The sequence below is a fragment of the Lissotriton vulgaris genome, chromosome 7 (genome assembly GCF_964263255.1).
Source record: "Lissotriton vulgaris chromosome 7, aLisVul1.2, whole genome shotgun sequence".
Lineage (NCBI taxonomy): Eukaryota > Metazoa > Chordata > Amphibia > Caudata > Salamandridae > Lissotriton > Lissotriton vulgaris.
Window position 1 is genome coordinate 785333507 of NC_141695.1, and position 26503 is coordinate 785360009.

A 26503-nucleotide genomic window follows, 5' to 3' on the forward strand; every position below is an offset into this window, starting at 1 on the left:
GGGGTGAATCTCCAACCTTCTGTCGTCCACAAGGTTTCTTCAGGGTCCACTCCGATGGGTCCTCCTTCTTCAAAACTGCAACAGTCATTTCCCCTTTGACTTTTATTGGACACGCAGCTGTGTTTCCACTCTGCACACAGCCTCCATGGGGTTCCTGGGCACTTATCATGGGTGGTTCCTTGTGTCCCCAGCTCTTCTGAGAATCCTGGTCCAAGTCCTGACTTAGGATGCAGTTCGCATTCCACTTTTTTAGTATATGGTTTGGTCTCCCCCTGGAGACCACTGCATTTTGTGCTTACTTATCTATTGCAATTGAAGCATTATTGTGCATTTGTGCTTATATCTCCGGGAAGGAGATATACCAATATGTTAGTGATTGTTGTGTAATAATGAAACATTTTTTTTATATATACACTGTGTGGTTCTTTTTCGTTTGAGCTACACTACATGATAAGATCTGGTAAAACAAGCTGCTTAACACTCCTTCAAGATAAGCCTGAAGGCTGCTCTCCCCAGCTACCACTTAGAGGACTTCTATGGTTGTCTAAAACTACTAAAATCACCATAAGGGTTGCCTGGGTTAGTGCAAGGTGTTTCACTTAAATAAGTGTGCATCATATACTTAGCCAGCCTCCTACACATACTAATATCCAACTTTGTCCCACCTCAGCTGATATCTGCCCAGGTCCCTCCTAAACACATTTTTTTCTGAGCCTCTATAGCCCAAACGAACAAGTTACTTACCTTCGGTAATGATATATCTGTAAGAAACATTAGAAAGTGATAGATTCCTTACCCCAGGTGTCAGATTGGATCCGGAAAGCTTTTTTCAGCAGTACCCCTGCGTGTCGGTAGGCGTCGCCGTATGGCTCTGTGTACTTCGCTGGCGTCGTAGTCACCGAGATGACGTCGCTGGAGCTACATAGACGGGCCCACGTGCATGGACATCAGTTCTGTACATGGGATGCGGAGGCGGAAAGAAGGTGGGCAAGGTAATGGACTGCCCGATGTGGAAGGCTGTGACTACCTTGGGCAGGAAAGAGGGTCTTGTCTGCAGCACAACCTTGTCCGGATGGACGGAGAGGAAAGGAGGCTTGGAGTAAAGAGCCTGGAGCTCACTCACTCTCCTGGCAGAGGTGATGGCAACCAGAAAAGCAGTCTTAAGCGTAAGAAGACGGAGAGGACAGTTATGTAGCGGCTCAAAAGAAGCACACATCTGGTAAGTCAGAACCAGGTTCAAGTCCCACTGGTGCATCACAAAAGAAACAGGGGGGAACATATGAGTGATGCCCTTCAAGAACCTAGTTACAATCGGGGACTTGAACAAAGAAGGCTGATCAGGTAGCCTTAAGAAGGCGGAAAGGGCAGAAAGGTAGCCCTTGATAGTGCCCAGAGCAAAGCCCTACTGGGCAAGAGAAAGAAGGAAGTGGAGAACATCAGAAAGTGGGACAGAGAGTGGATCCACAGCCTTTGCTGTGCACCATGCCACAAATCTGTTCCACCTGCAGGCGTATGCCGACTTTGTGGAGGGAAACCTGGCTGATAGAAGTACATTACAAACTGTAGGAGGCAAGTCAAATGGCCTCAACTGTTGCCGCTCAATCTCCAAGCATGGAGGTGGAGACTGGACAGGTTCGGGTGGAGGACAGTCTCCTGCTGCTGCGACAGAAGGTCCTCCTGAAGAGGCAGACGAATCGGGGGATGGACAGACATGCTGAGAAGCTCGGGATACCAGTATCGTCGTGCCCAGTCCGGAGCCACAAGGATAACTTGGGCCCGGTCGCGTCTGATCTTCTTCAGCACTTTGGGCAGAAGTGGTATAGGCGGAAAGGCGTACAACAGACCGCAGCTCCACTTGCGCCGAAAAGCTTCTCCGAGCGAGTGCCGCCGTGGAAATTCCAACGCGCAGAACTGATGACATTGTGAGTTCCATTCTGTGGCGAATAGATCTAACCAAGGCTCTCCCCATTGCTGAAAGAGGCCTTGCGCCACGTCCGAGTTCGGATGCCATTCATGATCCATCATGCACCGACGGCTGAGTTTGTCTGCCCTTGCGATCAGGGAACCTGCCAGGTGTTTAACCACCAGGGTCACGCCCTGATGTTCCAGCCACTGCCAGAGGCGTAGAGCCTCCTGGCATAGGGTCCACGACACAACCCCGCCCTGTTTGTTGGAGTACCACATGGCGGTGGTGTTGTCCGTGAACACCTGCACTACACTCCCCCGGACAGAGGGGAAGAATGCCTTCAGTGCAAGCCGGATCACCCGCAGCTCCAGAAGGTTGATGTGGAGCCGGGACTCCGCCGGAGACCAAATGCCTCTGATCTCCGCCTCTCCCATGTGGCGCGCCCCAGCCCTGGAGGGACGCGTCCGTCACAACTACGTGCTCCGGTTGAGGAAGGGAGAGGGATCTGCCGCTGACCCAATCGCGGTCCGTGAGCCACCACTGCAACTGTCTTCCAGTGCCTTCCAAGATCAAGACATGGTCGGACAAGTTGCCCTGATGCTGAGCCCACTGAAACTTCAGGTCCCACTGCAGAGCTCGCATCCGCCACCTGGCGTGATGCACCAGAAGGATGCAGGAGGCCATCAGCCCCAGAAGCCGCAGCGTCAACCTGACCGAGACTCAGGATAACGGCTGAAGGATCAGAATCAGAGCCTGAATATCCCGAACCCGCTGTTCAGAAGGATAAACCCGAAACTGCGCCGAGTCTAGAACCGCTCCGATGAAGAGGAGCTTCTGAGAGGGACATCGGTGTGACTTTGGCACATTGATGGAGAACCCTAGCAGGTGCAGGAGGTTGGCCGTAGTTTGGTGGTGGCTGACGACTGTCTGGGGTGAGCCCGCCCTTAACAACCAGTCATCGAGGTAGGGGAAGACTGAAACCCCTAACCTGCGCAGATGAGCTGCGACCACCGCCATCACTTTCGTGAACACCCATGGGGCGCTGGTAAGGCCGAAGAGGAGCCCGGTAAACTGAAAGTGCTCGTGGCCTACCGTGAACCGTAGGTAACGCTGGTGGGCCGGCTGGACGGGGATATGAAAATAAGCGTCTTGCAAGTCCAACGCTACAATCCAGTTTCCCGGGTCCAGAGCAGCTAAGACCTGAGCCAGTGTCAGCATTTTGAACTTCTCTTTCCGGAGAAAGCCGTTGATGTTCCGCAGGTCCAAGATTGGGCGTAGGCTCCCTTTGCCCTTCTTGGGCACCAGAAAGTAGTGGGAGTAGCAACCACACCCTACTTCTGGCCCAGGAACGAGCTTGATGGCCCCCGTGGCCAAGAGGGCCGTAACTTCCTCTTGTAGAAGTTTCAAGTGATCCCCTGACACGCGGTGGTACTGGGGTGGCATGGCTGGAGGGGATATCTCGAAGGGGAGGGAGTAGCCTCTTCGGATGATATGCAGCACCCACCTGTCCGATGTGACAGTGCGCCAGTGGAGGTGGTGATGGCGAACCCTGCCCCCCACTGGCGTCACATGGGCTTGAAATCTCGGACTAGGAGGGTTTTGAGGCGGATGCTGCAGGGGTAGGTGTAGACTGGCCTCGCTGTTGTCCCCGACCACTGCCACAGCGGTTTCCACGTCCGCCACTGTGCTGGATGGTTGTCTGCGGCCCGTGGCTGGCAGGAAGTGTGGGGGCGCCCCTTCCTTGGCCACGAAAGGAGCGAAAAGCAGCCGTTTGCTGGCGCGGGTTGAGAGGCCCAAGGACTTGGCCGTAGCCCTGGAGTCCTTAAAGCGCTCAAGCGCACGGTCTGCCTTGTCGCCAAAGAGGCTATGGCCATCAAACGGCATGTCCATAAGGGTGTTTTGGACAACAGCCGAAAAGTTGGCGGACCTAAACCAGGCGTGGGGACGAATCGCCACCGTCGTTGCCATCTCTCTGCCCAGTGAGTCGGTGGTATCCAGCCCACACCGGATGGAATACCGTGCCGCATCTCGACCCTCCGCAAGGGCTTGGTCTAGTTTAGTCCGGCCCTCCTCCGGAAATTGTTGCAGCACGTCTGTGACCGTGTCCCACAGAGAGTGGGTGTAATGGCCCAAGAGGCACGCGGTGTTGACTGACTGCAACCCCAAACTCAGGGAGGAGAATACCTTTTCCCGGTATTGTTCATACCTCTTGGATTCCCGATCGGGGGAGCCGTCGGGAATGTGGTCTGGGAGTAGAGGCCTGGATGACCAGGCTCTAGGGGGTGGGGTGGGTGGACAGGAAGCAAGGGTCGCCCGGAGCCGGGCGGTGGCGCCTGGCCACGTTCCTATCTACAGGCGGACCTGTAGCGGGCTTGGACCAAGTGCCCAGAAGAATGTCTGACAAGGCCTCAATAAAAGGCAGCAGAGGCTCGGCCGAGCTTGCCTGTGGTTAAAGGACCTCAGTGAGGAGGTTAGTCCTCACGGCCGTGACAGGGAGCTCAAGGCCCAAGGCCTTGGCAGGCCGCGTCAGCACCACACTATAGGCAGCCCCCTCCTCCGTAGCCACCGTAGGAGGGGAGAAAAAACCAGTGTCTGGGGAGGTGTCCAGACTACTGGCCTCCCCTGTCTCACCTTCCCAGTCCTGAGAAGACTCGCACTCACGTGCCAGAGTGTCCTCGGACCCCTACCAATCCTCCTTGCCACTCATCACCTGGTACTCAGGTTCAAAGGATGGGGCCGGGTCATAGAAATAGAAATCTCCAAGCGGCGTCGAATACGGTCCCGGACCCGAATCGAGGGTAGGACCGGGGATGGCATTGTCCTGGGACGGCGCCGGGGAGGTTCTGAGGTCGACCGGCGACGACCCGGAGCCGGATCCAGCGGGGCCCTGCGGCGTCAGACCGAAGTCGCCGACGGCACTGGTGCTGAAGCACCCGACGGCGCCGGGGCCTAAGCACCCGGCCCGCTTGAGGACCCAGTCGGGCCACTTGGCCCAAAGGCGCCGCGGAATCCGACGGAGGAGTGAGCGACCTCATGGCCATGAGGAAGGCCTTGATCTACAAAGGCGTCACGTTCTGGCCCAGAACCGGTGGGTATGGAGCAGGCCGCGATGCCTGCGGCTCTGGCTGAGCCGCAGGGGCGGTGTCGCCCGAACACCCGGCCGCGTCGAGCGAGCGTCGGGGGGAGTCAGAAGACCGATGACGCCTCTTCAACTTCTTGTGCCTCTTACCTGAGGACTTCGAGCCCTTAGACTGGTGACGACTCCCGGAACTGTGGTGACTCCGGCCCCGCGACCGGTCCCTCGACCTCCTTCCGGACCGGGACCTCGAGCGGCGCGGGGCTGACTGCCCGAGCTCGAGTCGCTTGCGGGATCGCTCCCGTCTAGCTTTGGACGTCAGGGCCCGGCACTCGGAGCTGGACTTGTCGTCGTGGTCGGGGCCCAAACAGTGAAGGCACCGGCGATGGAGGTCGGTAACCGACATCAGTCGGTTGCAATCGACGCAGGATTTGAACCCGGGCATCAAGTCGAAAGATGATCACAAGCATTTACAATGCAATAGGTCTCGCAGCATTAAAGTTTGAGTTATTGACATTGTGTATGACAATGCGTTGCATACAATTTTTAGCAAACTTTGAATTGGTGAGCAGTGAGAGTGTGTGCAAGAGTATGCTGTTCTTGAAAACAGTGTGGTAGAGAGTGCAGGAATTTGGGTGACCTGAGCAATGTGGATGGGGTGAAATTACAGGAGTGAGTGTAACTCGACAAAATGTGTTTAATTGGATACCAGTGAGATATGGAATGTGTGTGTGGTGTGTGCATCCATGCGTGTGTCTGGTTGTGTGCTTGAGAGTGAGAGAAAGAAAGAGAACTCTCTGAACGTTTAGTAGAGGGTCTACAGGGGTGTGTCCGCTTGGAGACAGTGGGGGCAATATATTGGGGAATGGAACGTGTTTTTCCTCTTCAAGCATTGACTGAAAGGAAGAGATAGAACAAGCACTAAATATGCATTGACACTGATCTTTCTCCACCACATATTAAATGTTGTCAGCAACAGATCTAAATATTAAGAGGACATGAAACTAGACCATGCTGAATTTTTATTATATGATTGTAAGCTGGTATAGATACGATCTCCTGGGCTATTTGTAACTCACATAATTTCCTGTTTTCATCATGCTTATGCTACTGCATAGATTTCGCTCATGATTGTTGGTTCTAGCCAAAAAGTCTCATGGACTTTCATGAGGGAAAGGTACACAAGATCATTTGTTCTGGCAAACAGATGTTGGAAATGGTTCTCACACATTGAAGAGCATGGTGAAAGTCACTATTTGTCCTATGGGCAGCCTCCTCATGTAGCATGCATTAAAATGTTGATTTCCAGTGATAATTACATACTCTGTGTGCAAAAAATACACCCACCCCTAGATGAAGCCTGTATTTATACATCCATGCATCCATCTTTTTGCCTGATCATCCTTCAGTTCATCTATATGTGCCTTTTCAATTATTTTTAAATATACATTTGCTGGGGGGGGGGGCTATAGGTGAACTTATAGGTTTGCTGCCTGTGTTGGGTTTTATAAACTTGTGTTTAGTTTATGGTCTTGGGGACCTGACTCTCCCTGTCTCACCCTGGCATCTGTCTAGCAGCTTACCATGTATCCTCTCTGCGAAACTCCAATTCCTTATTACACTGCTGTGCGTGTATGTGTGCGGGGGGTGTGTGTCTCTGTATGTATGTGCGTGCGTGCATGGGCGTTTGTGTGTGTGTCTGTGTGTGTATGCGCATGCGTGTATGATGTTTTCGAGCTTCCCAGGAGACAGAGACTGGCCACAGCGCGCGTTCTTGTGCGCGTGGCCCGCTGAAATCGCCTCCTTCCAAGAGGCAATGCGCGCGGCCAGGTGCTGTCTCCTGGGAAGCAGACCCAGTGACAAAAGATCTCTGGCGGACACAGCGCTAACGTGCTGTTACGCCACGAGACCTAAAAAGGGAACAGTAAAACATACATACATTCACATATAGGCTGTTCTTATTGTTAATATTGCATACATTCTTGGAATGTCGTTTGCCTGATTAATGGTCTACTAAGTTGTAATAAAAAACATCACCATTAGTGTGCGTCAGTCTCACGTTGTACAGTGAAAGCGTGATGAGAGAAATAAGTAGATACATTTTCCTTTATGAACTCTTAAGAAAGCACTGCCTAAGTGTCTTTTGAGACTAAGAAATTTAAAAACAAAACACTGAAGTCGTTGATTGTGTTAAGGGGGAACATTCGACGTGGATTCCCCCTGCCTAAGGCCTATCAGAGACACATGCATTACAAATGGTTCACATATATCAGGTCATTGAGAAGCCCAGTTACTTGGATCATTTGTCATGGGTATAAAGGTATTTTGAAATTTGTAAACCGGCAAAATATCTGCATTCTCTAGAGATGCGAACGCCTAAATGCACAATCTCTAAGTACGCTAATAAAATATTTTTTTCAAACATTGCATGAGTGAAGAGAATTTGTAGACTTGTGAGGAAAATAAATGCAGCGTTCTTCTACCTTATCGTGTTATTGGTAGCGCCGCATATGTTGCAGGGGGGTGGACCCACTGCCCTCCATAGAAAAAGAAATGAGAATGGGTATTTAGTTAAATCAACAAGAGAAAACAGTTGTGTGACCGCTTAAGAAGGGGACATGTAGTGCAATGCAGGACCGCAGTGGACTGTGCAACTTACTCTTAGTGCGGACTCTCCGTACTAGTGCAGTCTCTCCCGTCCTGAATATTACCTGGCGAGATGGTGGGAGCTCTTTTTATAATCACGCGATAAAGAGGTGTACTGTTCTACAGGTGTAGGTCCATGCTCGGGTGTAAATCAATATCAAAGGGCACTGAAGACAGACTACAGAATTAACCGCTGTGGTTTTCCGACTGATTTTTATTAACGTTGCCTTACGGTTAAAAGTACTGGAACCTTTTTTTTTTTAGCTTAGGTTATTCTAATTCTAATTTCAGTATAATGGGTTGCAAGAGATTTTATAGCAAGATGATCTTTACGAAGGGGTTAGGTATTGTAATTGCCAAATCTAAAACGGGCTTCCACTGCTTCCGGTGGCACTGCCCGAAGCTGCAGGTCAGAGGCTGCGGCGCACCGAGATCCCCGAATCAGCACAGCGGCGATTTCTGGCAAAGTATAACTAAAGGAGGGTAACACCCGTTCGAGAGGAAGCAATTTAGGCAGCATAAGGCAGAGCTCGCTGGGAGTGAAAATCAGCACCATTCCGGCTCCTCCTCCCAAACACCTGTTGCCCCTGTATCACCGCCCGGAAAGCTTGCCCCGCCCTTCAGCACCGAGCGACTTCCTCCCCGGCACTTCCGTATGCAGGTGTATCTTGCCGTGCGATTCTCGTAGGGTCTGCGTCATGCACCGTTTCCGTTCTATGGAGGTATCACCGCCCGGAAAGCTTGCCCCGCCCTTCAGCACCGAGCGACTTCCTCCCCGGCACTTCCATATGCTCGATTGGCCCGGTAAGTTGAAAAGGGCTGGGAGGGGGGGGGGGAGGGGGGGCGGTGTACTCGTGTGTGTGCGAGGGGGGGGGGCTGGGTGCACGCGTGTGTGTATGTGTGCGGGGGTGTGTGTCTCTGTATGTATGTGCGTGCATGGGCGTTCATGTGTGTGTCTGTGTGTGTATGAGCATGCGTGTATGGTGTTTTTGAGCTTCCCAGGAGACAGAGACTGGCCACAGCGCGTGTTCTGGTGCGCGTGGCCCGCTGAAATCGCCTCCTTCAAGAGGCAATGCGCGCGCGGCCAGGTGCTGTCTCCTGGGAAGCAGAACCAGTGACAAAAGATCTCCTGGCGGACACAGCGCTAACGCGCTGTTACGCCACGAGACCTAAAAAAGGATCGAAAAATTTAGTCAAAAATTGACTAAGGGTACAACTTTTTCCGGATCAGCATTTGCTGGCGCGGAAAAAAAAAAGAACTGACGTCAGCGCGCAAGGGCGGCGTCTAAGTACTCTGGCGACGTCATCCAGGCGCCAACTACGCAGACGACGGACGCGGAGCCGCAGACGACGCCTAACGACGCGCAAGGGTACTGCTACGCAAAAGTGTCCGGATCCAGTCTGACACCTGGGGATATTCTAAGGTAAGGAATTTAATACTAACCTGTTTCATTCAGATTCATGTCCTACTGAGGCATTACAAACGGAATAGGAGGGAAAAGGTGAGTAATGCCTTTGAGTAATCTACTCACAGCAGAGGACTTGAAAAGAGAGGGCTGATCAGGGAGCCTGAGAAAGGCCGAAATTGCAGAAAGATAGCCCTTAATAGTGCCCAGAGCAGAGCGCTACTGGGCCAGAGAAAGAAGGAACAAAAGGACTTCTGATAGAGTGGCAGAAAGGGATCCAGAGCCTTTGCTTTGAACCATGCCACAAATTATTTCCACTTGCAGGCGCATACCGATTTAGTGGAGGGACCTCTCCACTAAATCACAGGGACCAGGGGTCAGTGGCAGAGAGAACTGTCGCTGACCCAACGCTGGTTCGTGAGCCATCACTGCAACTGTTGGGCAGTGCCCTCCGAGATCTGGACGTACTCGGACAGGTCCCCTTGATGCTGCGCCCACTGGAACTTCAGGTCCCACTGCAGAGCCCGCACATGCCATCTGGCATGATTGGTCAGCAGGATGCAGGAGGCCATGAGGCCCAGCAGCCTCAAAGTCATCCTTACTGAAACCCAGGGCAAGGACTGAAACATCGGAATCATAGCCCGAATGTCCCGGACTGGCTGTTCAGGAGGATAAACCCAAAACTGCGCTGTGTCCAGAACTGCTCCGATGAAGAGGAGCTTCTGAGAGGGACTCAGGTGCGACTTCGGCACGTTGATGGAGAACCCCAGCAAATGCAGGAGATCGGCTGTAGTCTGGAGGTGGGAGACTACTACCTGGGGTGAGCCCGCCTTAAACAGCCAGTCATCGAAATAGGGGAAGACTGAAACCCCTGATCTGCGCAGATGAGCTGCGACTACCGCCATCACTTTCGTGAACACCCGAGGGGCGCTGGTAAGGCAAAAGGGAGCATGGTGAACTGAAAGTGCTCATGGCCTACCGTGAACTGCAGGTAATGCCGGTGGGCCGGCCAGACGGGGATATGGAGTTAAACGTCTTTCAAGTCCAACGCTACCATCCAGTCTTGCCGGTCTGGGGCAGACCAGACCAGAGCAAGTGTGAGCATCTTGAACTTCTCCTTCCGGGTGATGCGATTGACATTCAGAGGTCTAAAATAGGATGCAGTGAGAAACAAAAACGAAAACCCCCCACTATAAGCAGCTTAGATGGGCAATAGCTCCAAATATAAAAATGTTGCCCACAGAGAAGCTAATACCACAGTTATTTATTCATCATATTTTCAAAGATCATTGTTTTTTTTTATAATAAAAAAATTAATTTTTGCATAAATATTTTAAATACGTGTGAACACATAAAAATAACATTCATATATACAGAAAGCGAACAGTCACAATACAAGCCAACCCTGAACATAAGAAAAAAGAGAAAACATGCCAAAACTAAATGAATATCCATCTAACAAAAAAATAAACCAAGACTATAAATGCATCAATTAGATGACAAAACAAATAACATTTTACGAAAAATACATAAACAGTACACCGCAAATCCCAAATATGACAACAAAAATGAAAGTGCTGACGCGCGTTTCGGAAATGCCACTGCTTGAGACTTCCTTCATCAGAGCGCAGACTTCATAACTTTTAATCAGTGGCAATGAGAAAGCCATCAACATTCAAAATACACATAATATGGTGTATGAGCAGGGCTCTAAAGGCTGTCTCCAGAGCAATATACAACAGAGAACATGAAAAGAATACTGAATGTAGGTAAGATGGGATAACGCCAAAAGTTAGAATGCGTATCGATGAGAGGATCCACAGAACCAAGTATAGGGCCACACTAAAGATACAAAGGAGCAGGGAAAAATAAGTTCGAGAAGGATTTGAATATATTCACAGTTAATCCACTGAAGGTTACTTCAACATTCAATCATTACAGAAATGCTGGACTGAAAATATCTCCCTTGGTCACTGAAAGCTGGGCTATCTGTAAGAATTTGTATAGAAGAGTAATCCCCGCTGGCCCTCAAACAATGAAAAGTAAGACGTAATGCCAGGATTAATAGCCACAGTTATCAGTGCCGATCAAGCTGTGCCATCAATAAGTTCCCCCACGGATCCTGCCAACCCCTGATGTGCGCAGTTGAGCTGCGATCACCGCCATCACTTTCGTGAACACCCGAGGGGTGCTGGTAAGGCCAAAAGGGAGCATGGTGAACTGAAAGTGCTTGTCGCCTACCGTGAACCGCAGGTAATGCCGGTGGGTTGGACGGACAGGGATATGGAAGTAAGCGTCCGGCAAGTCCAACGCTACCATCCAGTCTTGCGGGTCTGAGGCAGACCAGTCCTGAGCATGTGTGAGCATCTTGAACTTCTCCTTCCGGGGAAGAAACTGACATTCCGAAGGTCTAAAATAGGACGCAGGCCCTTGTCTTTTTTCGGAACCAGGAAGTAGTGGGAGTAGCGACCACAACCTACTCCTGGTGTCGGAAAGCGCTCAATGGCCCCCTTGGCCAAGAGGGCCGCAACTTCCTGCTGGAGAAATGCCAAGTGATCTCCCAACACGCAGTGGTACTGAGGTGGCATGGCAGGAGGGGTAGTCTCGAAGGGGAGGGAGTAGCCCCGTAGGACTATCTGCAGAACCCACCTGTCCGAAGTGATGGTGCGCCAGTGAGGGAGGTGATGGCGAATCCTGCCATCCACTGGCATGTGGTAGTCCTGAAAAACCGGACTAGGAAGGGTTGGAGGCAGTGGCTGCAGGGGAGGTGGTGCACTGACCCGCCCGCTGGCTCCGTGACCCACCTCTGCGGGTCCCATGTCTGCGGCTGCGCTGAGACTGTTGCTGCGCAGGCCTGTGGCTCTGAAACGAACGTGTTTGGGTGCACCTACCATGGCCACGAAAGGAGCCAAAAGCTGAAGCCAAAGGAGTGCACGTGGCTGAAAGGCCCAAGGACATGGCCGTAGCCCATGAGTCCTTAAAACGTTCCAACGCACTGTCTGCATTGTCGCCAAAAAGGCGAGTACCATCAAAGGGCATGTCCATCAGAGTGTTCTGGACATCCCGGAAAAGCTAGTCATCCTCAGCCAGGCGTGGCGGCGAAGCACCACTGTCGAGGAAATCGCTCTGCCCAGCGAGTCGGCGGTGTCAAGGCCACAACGAATCGTGAACTTGGCCGCATCTCTTCCCTCAGCAATAGCTTGGGAGAGCACCATCCGGGCCTCCTCCGGACACGGAGGCAGCACCTCAGTGTCCGCAACCATGTCCCACACAGAATGGGAATAACAGCCCAATAGGCATGCGGTGTTCACAGACCACAGGCCTGAACTGGCAGAAGTAACATTTTTCTTCCCAAATTGTTCCAGTCTCTTAGATTTCCTGGGCGGAGGTGCAGAAGGGATTGAGCCAGGGGATGCAGAGGCTTCGACAACCAAGCACTCAGGGTTAGGGTGTTGGGAGAGGAAAATGGGGTCGCCCGGGGCCGGACGATGGCGTCGGGCCACGTTCTTATCCCCAGGAGCCCCTGTGATGGGCCTGGACCAGTGGACCAGGTGCCCAAAAGAACGTCCGAAAGTGCGTCATTAAAGGGCAGCAGCGGCTCCGCAGATGAAGACGCGGGCCAAAGTACTTCTGTCAGGAGGTTAGTCCTGAGGGCCACCTTAGGGAGCTCAAGGTGGAGAGCGTCGGCCGCCCTACGCAACACCACAGAATATGTACCACCCTCCTCTGCAGCCACAGTAGGAGGAGATAGTGTGCCAAGTTCTGGAGTAAATTCCAGGTCACCTGCACCCTCCATTTCTTCTTCCAAGTCTGGGTCTAACTCGCACTGGACTGCGAGAGGGTCCTCAGACCCCTCGCCGTCCTCCACAAAATGCCGGGCTTGTGGAAAAGAAGGAGGTGGATGGACAAAAGGCCAGAAATCACCCATCGGCATCGATTAACACCGGTCCGGCAACGCCCCCACGTCGGGGTAGAAGCCAGGAACGGCGACGGTAGGGGCATCAGACCAGGGACGGCGTCTGTTGGGGAGCTAGGTCATACTAGGCAAACCGACATCGGCTGGGGTCCAAGCATGGATCCATGGGGTCTCTCGGCATTGAGACCGGCGTCGTCGACTATGTTGGGGCTGGAGCTGACCACGTCGAAGAGCCAGGACCCCCAGTCGGAGTCCATTGGGTCCGACATGCCAAAGATGCGTGCCATGGCTGACAGGAACTCCTGAAGCTGGGCCAGAGTCGCCGATGGACCTGGAAAGGGTGGGTAGGCTATTGGTAACTGTGTAGGCTCCGCCTGAGCCGTGGGACAGTGCCACACGCACCCCCAGCCGTGTCGCACAACAGGCTAGTGGAAGGCGAAGAGCCACTTCACTTCTTCAGCTTTTTGTGCTTCGCCTTACCTGACTCCGAGTACGAAGACTTTGTCGAATGATGGTGAGCCGACTCCCGGGCCTCCAGCAACTTTCGGGAGGCTCCCGCAAAGTTTTCAGAGCCAGGGCCCGGCATTCGGGGCACGACTCGGAGTCGTGGTCGTGCCCCTGACAGTAGAGACAATCACGGTGCAAGTCCGTCAACGACATCGTGAGGGGACAAGCCACGCAAGATTTGAAACCGGGCATCCCTATACACCGGGAGTGAAAGACTCAAAAGAGAACAGAGACAAAAGTCCCCAAAAAGTCAGTAAAAAATTGACTGGGGGTTCCGCTCTCTGCGCTTGCTGGCGCGGAAAAAGAAAGAACTGACGTCTGCGTGCGTGGGCACGTCTAAGTAGCTCCAGCAAAGTCATCTTGGCGATTACGTGGCCAATGATGTACGCATAGTCGTACGACAACGCTTACCCACGCGCAGGGATACTGATGACGAAAGATTTCCGGATACAGTCTGATGCCTGGGGGTTATTCTAAGCTAAGGAATCTATGACTAACATGTTTCTTTCGGATTCCGCACTACTCATTCACATGGAACTGGCATGCAAGCCTTTGAGCTCCAGGTATTACTTGCCTCCTACCTTACACGGGATTCACATATCAGATTTTGTATGTGATTTTCTTCATGCTTACCTTCTAAAAGGAACTTGCAGGGAATGATTGTTTATCTGTTGGCCCTCTAGTTGAGGTTATATCTTGTCTTGATGAGATAATATGGTATTTAACTTTTGGTCATTTCATTGGGTAAAATGCTTTTTTATTTTTTGGTAATTTACTGCTTGAAGGAGCCACTATTGCTTTTTTTGTATTACATCACTTGCCTATTAGTACTTTAGAGTTCAAATCGTTTCTGCCTTGAGAAGAATATTTTGAGTGACAAGTAATTTTTTTGTATTACCACTTTGATTTTAAAAAAAAATGGAATTTTGTTACAGCACTATCACTATGCACTTTAGACTAAATAAGACTAATATTTGAGCATACTCTCCATGCAACTTATTCCTACCCCTGAGATCACACTGCTAGGGTACAGTGCGGAAACTCGCTGCACTGGGCTTTTTGCTGGTCAAAAGGGAGGTTGCTCTGTTGTAGGGCAGCAGGAGGTCCCCAACATTAAAGGCTTGGCTTGCCAGTTTGGCATTTTGTAATGTTAGCTGTGAAGAGCATTCCACTTCGATTCCTAGCTCGTCCCGTCCAATGGACATTTTGGGGCCCATACAGGCGATACATTGCCAAGAAAAGATCCGATCAACTATCGCAAACGATTGATGGAGTAGTTCCTGAGGGGGTCGGTTAGGTGAGGGCTTGGGCTCATTTGTTGGCTTTTTCATGTCATCTCTTACCTCATTGCCACTGTGGGGTGGTGTTGATTGGGTTGTACCCGTTCTCTTTGGGATGGTGGTCTTATAACAATGCATGTTTTTGTTTTGTTCGCATATGCCTGCAATGTACGTCCATTTATGTCACAGGCTGCTATAATTTCTGATCAATTTAATGTGTATGCTCCTTTTATTTATGCTGCTTTTGCTTTTATACTCCGCACTGTGCTGATCATTTTACTCCTGTATGCTAACCTTGGGAAAAAAAAAGTAAAAAATAAAATAAAAAAAAAAGACTAATATTTGAGGTTAATTTTAATTTCAATTATTTTTGGTGTATTAAAAAACCCTAACTAGCTATCTACATGTCAAATGGCTTCCTGCACATTTTTCCTTATGTTTCAGGCAGCCAATCAGAGCCTTGCTCCTGTGGGAGCAAGATGGCCGAAGGGTAAAAAAAAATCCCCGGGGGCCAATCGGAAGGCTCTATTTTTCAAAATTGGCTTCAAGGGACCCTTGTGAAAGTCCCCCAAACCCAGCCATTCAGATATACAAATATTTTTGGAGCTTAATATCCAGGGCCGGTTTGGGGACACAAACAGGGCAATTCAGTTGGACCGACCCCAGGAAAGGGGGAGGGGGTGCTAGTGAGAAGAATTGCTGCTGCTTTTGTTACAGGGGGCCGGTTATTACAGCACTGCTGCAAAAAAGTCCCCCAGTAACAAAAACATCCCCACCGCTCAAAAACCACCCCCAACCTTCGAGCCCACGGGGAAAACACCCGGTGCGGTACCGGCTAAGGCCAGTTTGGCCCTGTTCATATCTCCAAAACTACAGAATCGATTTACACCAAATAACATTAAGCACACTTTCTGGACCAAGATTTAGCTCTCTGGTAAATATGGTGTAATTCCATTCAGAAATGTTTGAGGTAGTGCTGTTCAAAGAAGTCTATGGAAAACGCATTTTTTCTCGGCCCCCACTTTACGGATCACCCCAAAACGTTCAATGCACAAAGTAGACAAAAATATAGCACTTTTTGGAAAGTTTTGTCGAAAAAAACTACGGCGAAAAAAACGAAAACAAAAAACGCATTTCCTATGGAAACGCTGACCTAACTAGAACTACCAGGTGTTGCCTGCCACTGGGATATAGGAACAAGTTACTTACCTTTGGTAACGCCTTGTCTGGTAGAGACTATATCTATCTGCAGAATCCTTACCTTTGAATTTCCCAGGCGTCAGACTGGATCCGGAAGATTGTTCGAGCAGTACTCCTGCACACCGGTAGGTGGCATCGATCGGCTCTGGGTCTGTTGTTAGCATCGTCTGCACCGGAGTGATGTTGCATAACCTATATAGGCGCTACCCAGGCGTGCTGACATCAGCTACCTGTTCACAACTTTCCAAGTCAGAAGCATGGAGCCATGTAGTGCGCTGTCACTAGTGTCTCTAAACTAGGGCCCTGAAAGGGATCAGCCCTGACCCTAGGAATGTGTCCACAGAGCGAAGAGGATGGGTGGGATGGTAAGGAATCTGCGGCTAGAAAGTCTCTACCAGATGAGGCGGTACCGAAGGTAAGTAACTTGTTCATCTGATAGAGATTTCTAGCCACAGATTCCTAACCTTTGAATAGATACTCAAGCAATACCATCACCAGGGGAAGGTCTGCGGACAAATTTAAACTAGGAAGTCCTGAAGGACTGAACGGGCAAAATGCCCATCCCTGCGGAACGGACTGTCCGGGCAATAATGTTTAATAAATGTGTGCAGAGATGCCCACGTTGAGGCCTGACAGATATCCAGGACCAGAACTCTGCATGCTAATTCAATGGTCGCAGCTTTAGCTCTGGTGGAATGAGCTCGTAACCCTTCAGTAGGCTGCTTCTTTGCCATTGCGTAGCAGATCTTGATGCAGATTATGACCCATTGCGAGATGGTGCGCTTCTGCACTGCTTGACCCTTCTTTGTGCCAACATACCAAACGAAGAGTTGGTAGGCAACTCAGAACTCTTCTGTGCAGTCAGAGAAGAACGACAGGGCTCTTTTTAGGTCCAGGTGGTGGAGTCGCCACTCTTCTTTGGAAGGATGTGGAGGAACATAGAAGGTGGGTAAAGGGACAGATTGGCCCACATGAAATGGTATGACCACTTTTAGCACGAAAGAGGCCCTAATGTGCAGCACCAGTTTGTCAGGATAAATTGAGAAAATGGGAGGCTTGAATGACGAAGGCTGCAGCTTGGTCACCCTCCAAGCAGATGTAATTGCCACGAGAAAGACAGTTTTAATTGTGAGCAGGCGGTGGGGACAGTTGTGAAGAGACTCGAAAAGCGTGCACATCAAGAATGTGAGGGCCAAATTAAGGTCCAAATGAGGCATAATAAAAGTAGAAGGGGAAACGTACATACAAGGACCATCAGAAATCTATTTACAATAGGGCAGCCGCAAGAAGGTAGACAGAGCAGGAAGATAACCCTTCAGAGTACCCAAAGCAGAGTCCTGCTGGGCAAGGGTAATAATAAAAATCACAATATCAGAAGGAGAGGCAGAAAGTGTATCAATGCACTTTTCTGTACAATATGATACAAATCGATCTCAACAGCAGGCGTATACTATCTTGGTGGAGGTACTCCTGGCTGCCAGAATAACATTACAGACTTCGGGAGGAAGGTCAAAAGCTATCAACTGCTGCCGCTCAATCTCCACGCAAGAAGGCGTAGAATTGAGAAGTTCAGGTGGAGAACTCTCCCCCTGCTAATGTGAGAGAAGATCCTCCCGAAGGGACAGCCTGCTCTCAGGTTCAATGACAATGCTCAGTAGCTCGGGATACCAGAATCTCCATGCCGAGTATGAAGCCACAGGGATGATTTGGGACCGATCGTTTCAGATCTTCTTGAGAACTCTGGGCAGGAGTGGTATGGGCAGAAAAGTGTACAGGAGACCTGAGCTCCACTACAAGACAAAAAGCGTAGCCGAGCAAGAGCTGCCTTGGAAACTCCAACGTGCAAAACCGCTGATTTTGCGGTTCTTGGCAGTGGCAAACCGATCTAACCAAGGATCTCCCAACCACTGAAAGAGATCTTGCACCACCTCCAGATGGAGACCCCACTCGTGATCCACTAGGCATCTCCGGCTGAGTCTGTCATCCTTGCGTTGAACCACCTGGGATATGTTCTGATGTTCCAGCCATGTCCAGAGATGTAGGGCCTATTGACAAACCTTTCACCATCCCACCCAGCCCTGTGAGTTGCAGTACCACTTGGCACTGGTGTTATCCACGAACCTGCACTAGTCTTTCCTTGATGGAGGGTAGAAAGGCTTTTAAAGGCAGCTGGATCACCCAGAGCTCCAGTATGTTGATGTGGAGTCCGGATTCCGACGGAGACCAGGGACCTCTGAACCCACCTCCCCGAGATAGCCGCCCCATCCCAGGAGTGGCGCATCTGTCCTCACTATCAGATCTGGTTGGGGAGGGGAGAGGAGACTGCCGGTGATTCAATAGGGGTCTGTCAACCAACACTGCAGATCTTTTTCAGTTCCCTCCGAGATCTGTGCCATGCTGGGGAGATTCCTTAGCTGCTGTACCCACTGGAATTTTAGGTGCAGAGCCCACATATACAGGCATGCATGTGTTACAAACAGGATGCAGGATGCCAGAAGACCCAGCACCCTCAGAATAAGTCTGACAGACATCCAGGATAGAGGCTGAAACATCGGTATCATAGCCTGAATATCCTCGACTCGCCATTCGGTGGGATAGGCCCAAAATTGCACCGTGTCCAGAACAGCTCCGATGAACGAGAGAGTCTGAGAGGGGGTCAGGTGCACCTTCAGCACATTGATAGTGAACCCCAGCGAGTACAGGAGGCCTGCTGTAGTCTGGAGGTGGGAGAAGACAGCCTGTGGCGAGCCCATCTTTAAGAGCTAGTCTTCGAGATAGGCGAAGACGGTCACCCATGAGCTCTGCAGATGAGCTTATCTTGGTGAGGTGCTGGGAAGGCCAAAAGGTAGCAGGTAAAACTGAAAGTGCTCAGGGCCTAACGTGAACCACAGGTAACGCCTGTGTGCTGGCAGGATGGGGATGTGGAAGTATGGGTCCATCCATCCATCCATCTATCCATCCAGTCTCCTCGGTCCAGGGCAGATAGGACTTGAGCAACTTTATTTTGAACTTCTGCTTTTGAGGAAGAAACTGAGAGTGCGCAGGCCTAGGATAGGACGATGCCCTCAGTCCCTTTTGGGTGCCAGAAAGTAGTGGGAATAACAACCATTACATACTTCTGACATGAGCATCCTCTCTATGGCTTGCTTGGCCATGAAAGCCGTCACTTCCTTACAGAGAGTGGAGATGGTCCTCAGCCAGTCTATCGTAAGTGGGCGGCATGGGTGGAGGGGTGGTGCCGAACAGGAGGAAGTAGCCCCTTTAGGCAATCTAAAGAACCCAGCGGTCTGATAATCTAGACATCCAGTGGTTCAAGTGATAGCGTATCCTATCACCCACTTGGCAATGCAGAGTCTGGGAAGTTTGTGTGCCGTAGTGGCTGGGTGGGTAAAGACAGCTGGAAACCCCTTCTGTGGCTATAAGAGGAGCGAAAGGACGGACTGGGGTTGGTGAGAGGCCATGGAAAGGCCCAAGTACCTGGCCGTACCGTTGAAGCGCTCCAGCACTGAGTCCACCCTGTCTCGGTAGAGACGGGAGTCATCAAAGGGCATGTCCATAAGAGATGCTTGGACATCCCCAGAGAAGCCAGTTCTCAGGCAGGCGTTGCACTGGAAGATCAATGACGAAGAAACCGCTCTGCCCAGCGAGTCGGTCATGCCCAGACCACATCAGATCGCTAACTTGCCTGCATCTCTCCTGTCTGCAAGTGGTTGGGAAAGTAGGGCACGAGCCTCCTCCGGGTCCATGGGCAGCACCTGCGCAACTGAATACCACAGTGAATTTTGAGTAACAGCCCAAAAGGCATGCAGTGTACACGGACCGCAATGCCAGACTGGTGGAAGAAAACATTTCCAGCTACATGTCGGATTCAGGAATGATAATGGGGCTGGCGTCGGAACCAGCATCAGGGAACATCAAAGTAGTGCGACCAGCGCCGATCCGGGTCTATTATCAGATCCATGTGGGATGAGGGTCCCCTGGAGCCAAGGCCAGAGCGGTAGGGGTAAACTAGATCCCGCCCCCCCCCCCCCCCCCCCCCCCCAAAATCCCCAAACTGCCCAAATATCAGATGCAGGGCCTCATAAAACTCTTTAAGCTGGGCAGGGGTCGCTCCGGCTCCCACCAGATATCCAGGGAGGCACAAAGCTCCGAAGAACCAGGCCACAGATGCCAATGCTCCTTCGTATAGTCTGACAGACGAGGAGAAGTTGAAGAGCACTTTGACTTCTTACTTTTCCTTTTGTGCCTCTTACCTGAATGTCCTCACTATCTCAAATGGGACAAAGGAGACACTGGATTCCGTGAATGAACCCGGGACCTTCCTCGAGACCGGGACCTCAACTTCTGTGAAGTTGTGTGACAGGCAGCTAGCAGCTTCAAGGGCCACTCCCTCACAGCCTTCGCAACCATGGCCCGGTAATCAGAGCACAACTTAGTGTTGTGGTCACGCTCCAGGTACCCCAGACAGACAAGGTGTGGATCCGTCATTGACCTCGCACGGTGACCGGTTCCGCAGGGCTTAAAGTACGAGTTACTTACCTTCAGTAACAATGTATCTGGTAGAGACGATTCTAGCCGCAGATTCCTTCACGTAGAATTATTCCCAGGCGTGAGACTGGATCCGGAAACTTTTTGCCACAGCATCCCTGCATGCCGGGGGCGACACCACGTGACTCCGCCCAAGCGTCGTCCGCGTACGTGACATCAGCAAGGTCACATAAGACCCACCCGAACGCGCGTAGGTCTGTTTTCTTCAGAGAGCTTTTCCGCACCACAACGCGGAGCCACCAGACAAAAAACTGTGGGAGCATGGGAACAGTGTGCGAAAGAGTAGAAAGAAGAGAGTGTAGACAAACACCACCATACGGAACAGTGCAACACCGCAGTGTCCAAAGGCAGGGGCAGAAGAAAGAACAGAGCAGAGCCCGGAGCAGCCACCCTGCCAGCACATAGACAGCCTTCCCCCTGAGACAAGGAGCATGCGTAAAAGCCATCAGACAGGTAACAGGCCAACCAGCCCCACCTAGACACAAGGAAGGGGAGCCAATTCCCAAGACAGGCAGGAACACAAACGTCCAAGCCACCCGAGCATAGAGGACAACCACCTCCCAAGGAACAAGGGCAAGGACTAGCCAGATGACCCCCATTCGGAGGTTAGCAGAGGGGCCATGAGCCTCAGCAGCAAGAGGAAGGAAGGAAGGACAGAGATTGAAGGCAAACTCCCCCAAACCTGGAGTAGCCAGAGGAGCGGGGCACAGGAGCACCGTAACCCCATCCTCCAAGGAGCCAAGAGGAGGAATGAACCGCAACCAGACGGAGCCACCCGTCAAGAGCAAAGAAAGCACTCACAGGAGACACAGCCCCCCACTGGGAAGAGAGTATCGAAGACATAAGCTGCCAGAAGCAAGAAGAACAGCCCGGGGCTCTAGAAAGAACGGGCAGTCTACGCCTGACAAGGGAGCACTCGGAATCACCCAGCCCTCACGACAGGGGCAGAAAGGGAGAAAAAACTCAGCCACACCACTATGAGGGGCCACGCGCATGACCGTAGAAGCAAAGGAACATACAGGAACACCATGGAGAACCGGCACCAGACGGCGACCAGAACTCCCAGCAGAGCGCAAGCTATACAACAGCTACCACTACCCCACATAGGGTACGCTAAGTCCCTAGACATGGGAACCCTCTTTGGAACAACCTCCGCAGCAGAGGAAAAACAAAAGGGCCACGGGGAAAAACACCCCTGCAGAAGACAAGCAACCCAAGCAAGCAGAAGGCCTAATCTCAGGGACAAGTCTGCGCAACAACTCCAGCAAAACACACACATAGGCACAAAGGGCTGTCCAGCAGCCAACAATGCCTAAGTCCCAAGGAGGACTCAATGGCCAGAAAACACACTCCACAGTCCGAACAAGCAGCCTAAGAAGGCCTAGAACCAGCTCAACTCAGCAGTCACTGAGGAGGGGAGGAGGAGGATAAGGCGTCGGGGGAGGAGGACGACAGAGCCCTGCCAGGAACCTTTGGATGGCGTAATCAGCAGAGGCATGGAACAACAGGCTACTGTCAAACAGAAGATCAATGTCAAGTCAAGTCAAGTCAGAGAATTTATATAGCGCACTACATACCCAGAGGGTTTCAAGGCGCTTAGAAAGGGGAGGAGGATTACTTGTCAAATATCCACGTTTTAAGTTGCTTTCTGAATGCTAGGTGGTTCTGGGTGAGGCGAAGGTAAGCGGGGAGTGAGTTCCATGTTTTAGCAGCCAGGTATGAGAAGGATCTGCCTCCCATGGTGGTCTTGTTGATGCGAGGTACAGTGGCGAGGGCTTGGCTGGAAGAACGTAGTTGGCGGGAGGGGGTGTAGAAGGACAGTCGTGAGTTGAGGCATTCTGGTCCGATGTCGTAGAGTGATTTGTGTGCGTGGGTTAGCAGTCGGAAAGTGATCCTCTTATTGACGGGTAGCCAGTGGAGGTCTTTAATGAGCCGCTCCCCAATATTTTCAGGGAACACGCCATCCCGAATCCAAGCATGGCGACTGAGGAAGCCATGGCCCGGCCCAGCACCTCCGAGATGGCCAGAGCGGAGCGGAGAATAAATGCCGCTAGCTCCCGGCCATCCACAGCATGATGCCGCAAGTCGACCTGTACCGTTTCCTGGAAGGCTGCGGATCCCAGAGACACAGCCGAATCCCACAAACAAGAGGAGGCCCTAGCCAACACACACAAGGTGTTAAGGGCTCGCAGGGGAGCGCTGGTCGAGGCGAACATGTTGCGCCCCCAAGAGTCCAGCCAGCGGGCCTCCCAGGACGGCGGAGTCGACAGTGGCGGCAGGGAGAGAAAGGCGGTCTACAAAAGCGGACTGGCAGCAGAGGGGTGGAGGGAAAGGCACGCCGGGTCACGCAGCGCCGGAAGATGCCGGTGCAGAAGGTGCTGAGGCACCGGATCCCCTGAGGTGGGACGCCTCAGGGGATCCGTCAATGGATTAAAGAAGCAAACCCTCGAAGGGAAGTAAAATCTCCCGTCCACAGGAGCCCTGGTGGAGAACCTCCAAGAGATTGTCCAGCTGAAAGTGAGCAACTGGGTCACCCATGTGCAGAATGCCCACGGACGTGGACACGGCGTGAGCAAAGGCCGCACCCACCTCCGTAGGGCCCCGCGGTGAAGAAAGCAGCTCCTCCGTGGGCGAAGGCGGCAAACGAAGGCGGCCGTCCCCGAAGCCAATCGGGACGGGCAAGGGCCAGACCTGGAAGTCAGAAGGAACTGAAGAATGAGGGACCTGCCGCTCCTCTGAAGAACACCTCTGCCTCAGAAAGGGCAGGGAGACGCCCTTCGACGACGCCAGTGAAAAAGAAACCACACAGCGATCAGTCTCTGGGGAGGAGGATACCAGTATACAGCCTGCCTCCGGAGAAGGAGTGTCCGAAGACGAATCTGCAGCACGACCCCTACGTAGAGCCGTAGAGTCCGCTGCCTGAGGCAGGACGTCGACACCAACCGCCGTCGCCGGACAGGGTCCCTCCAAGTCACACCGCACCGGGGACCGGAGTGGACCCGGAGCAGAACCGGCTCCAGGGCGGCGCTGGAACGACGCCGACTCGACCTTTGCCAAGGCAGCTGCTCCTGTGGAGGAACGAGGAGGGCCTGGGGAGTGACACGAAGCCCACCGCCAGCCACGGCCTACAATGTAGCGGAGGTCGTCCGGCAACCCAGGGGGTGGCACTGGGGACGATTCCACCTCCGACTCGCGCTTCGACGAGGCAGCCGCCTGCGGGGAGGGACGAGAGGGGCCTGGGGAGGGATGAGGGGTCCCCACCCAGCCTCGACCCAGAGCGGGACGAGGAGGGTCCACCGACCCCGTGGCTCCGCACGGTCCAGTCGCTGCCGGCGCCGTAGAGGCGTCGCCTCGGCCTTAGACAGGACCACCTTGTCAAAGGACCGAGAGGAGCTCGGGGATGCGACTCGAGCCCCGGGAACCTCCCGCGACACCACAGGGACCCCCCGCGGGAATTTGCGGCGAGGCATAGGTGCCGTGGACTGAAGGAGGGACCCCGAGGGGCTGCACCCCAAAAGTACCACATCCTCCAAGCCTGGATCCGAGCCAGTTGGCGCCGGGGCCGCAGCCACCGGCGGCCCCGTGGAGGGCCCCGCGCAAGGCAAGGGATTCACTGACGCCCCAGGAAGAGAAGGAGGAGGAGACGCCAGCGAGGCCTGTAAAGCCGCCACGTATGTCTCCATTTGGACTCTCGGCGCCCCAACACCGGGAAATGGTGGATAGGACGACACATGGGCCGCATCACCCGCGGAGAGCCCACGCCCCCGGCCGGAAACCAGCCCCCAGCGACAAACTGCAACACTTACCCACCGGGGAGCGACGCTCACGTGACATCAGAGAAGGGCGAGGATGACGACCACAGCCGTATCTGAAGCCGTCTGCCGAAGCTGATCGAGGGGAGGATGTCGCCCTGGAGAGACGTGGCAAGATAAGTTTCATCCGGCACTCTTGCCGCGACTTCGGCTTCAACTATTGGCACACCTCACAGTCAGAGGTGCCGTGATCCTCCCCAAACACCGCATACAAATGAGGTGAGGGTCCGTCGCCGACATAAGACGCTCACATGACGTGCAAGTCTTGAAGCCCAAAGGCTTTCGCACACTGTTCCACCAAAGAAGAGACAAATGGGGATAAAAAACAGAGGCCCCAAAGAGGCCCATAGCAAGGATTGGACCCGCGTGGCACGCGGAAAAGTAAAACACCGACGTAGGCGCGCCGGGCTGGGTATTATGTGACCTCGTTGACGTGACTTACGTGGATGATGTGGTGTTGCCCCACCCCAACGCACAAGGATGCTGTGGCAAAAAGTTTCGGATCCAGTCTCACACCTGGGGATAATTCTACGTGAAGGAATCTGCGGTTAGTAGTCTCTATCAGATACCTGTCCCACGTGTCGACACTTCGACACACCAGGAGGAAATCTCAAAAAATCGTGCGTTCAGTCTGCATCCAAAGGACCATCTGACCATCCTAATATTCCACCAGACACATTGGCGGTCCCAGTCCCAAACATATGATGGCCTACCCCACTTCCAAGATACCCCAAAACACCAAGCCCCCTTCCTACAAACAGATCTTACCTCACGCTCATTATGTTTCCATCTGAATGCCTTTGCAGGTGTGCCTTCACCACCCAAGCTGTGTGCTCACGATAAGTCATAACGCGACTGAAACAAAAAGAACAGGAGGGTAAACAGGGAAAGAACTTGAGCACAGCAAGATCACTTGATACTCTTGATTATTAACTGGTCTAAAGTGAACTTAATAGTCATGGGAGAGGAAAGAATAGTGTGCCCTCCATTACACCTTTCTTATCCAGATGTATTGCGCCTGTTTGCATCTTAAGCCACAGTATAATCTCCTCCCCCCAGGTTAAGTTCTCCAGAACCTTTGAAGATATTCTCTAATCCCACACACCCCACTGCTCATGACAGAACTCCTGTGACAGCAAAATACAAGGGTAGAAATTCAATAGCATGTTCTGGGCAGTCCTACAGAACTCCTAGTGTGCCAGTAATGAATAGCCCTCAATGATCACTACAGGACACTAACGCGGCTCAAGATACACGTTTTGCCCATTATACCACTATTGAGAGCACCCTGAATTTTCTGTGTATTATGGCAGCAGCCTAACTAAATCAGGACTTAGATTACCCACAGCTCTGCCAATACACTGACTTGCAGTACCTCTGGCTACAACAGTATATAGATCTCTGACAAATCTGCCAATGCTCATCAAAGCTACACTATAGCAACCTCTGCTGCTACAGTATCTGGATACTACAACTTTCTGGCGATGCACTTTAACTCTTGTCTAACAACACAGTCACTATTACAATGGTGAGACCCACACAGTACTGAGCATGAGACAGAGCTCTGCCGATAAACCTCAATAGTGATTAACATCATCAAGTTTTTCAAGAATTGAGATTCAATGCAGCTCTGCTAATGTAGTTCAATTAGTTGCTCAGCATACCACTTGCTCACATGGACAGTGCTAAATTGATTTTACAATTTTTTTCTGCGCTAATATGTTGAACAGATTCCTTTGCACCATGTTATTCCAAATATTTGGACTTCAACATTGCTGTGCCACTGCACTTCTATCTCATACCCTTTCCCAATATTCCATAAGGTGTATGTATACTACAATAGGCACAGCAAGCCATGACATCATTTTATTTATTTATTTATTGAAGTTTTGTATAGCGCTAGCTGGACCCGAGGGTATCAGAGCACTTCACAGCAAATACAGAAATGCACCAAAAAGAAAATGTGGACGATAAACAAGAACAAGGAACATAAGTGGAAGTAAAAGTCTGCACAACATCAACTTGCGCGCAATACGGGACGGAGATCAAGAGCGAATCATCCGGCTCTGGTATCAAAGAGAAAGCGGTTTTTGACAGTCAAATGTAGGGTTCTCATTATGATCCAGAGCGCTCGGGGAAGAGGGCTTTGAGTAGGATTTTGAATTTCGGGAAGGAGGTGGTCATTCTGATATGGGGGAGGATGGAG

At 51.9% G+C, this 26503-nt stretch overlaps 1 protein-coding gene across 3 annotated transcripts in view; it reads right to left on the minus strand.

Annotated features, from left to right (window-relative positions):
• RPTOR (regulatory associated protein of MTOR complex 1) overlaps positions 1 to 26503 on the minus strand; it is a 2217374-nt gene that overhangs the window by 70940 nt on the left and 2119931 nt on the right. For all 3 annotated transcript variants that reach the window (XM_086931040.1, XM_086931039.1, XM_086931041.1), the window contains one exon: positions 25066 to 25152. In XM_086931040.1, coding sequence (XP_086787166.1) covers positions 25066 to 25152 — 87 coding nt within the window. The remainder of the gene's footprint in view (positions 1 to 25065; positions 25153 to 26503) is intronic.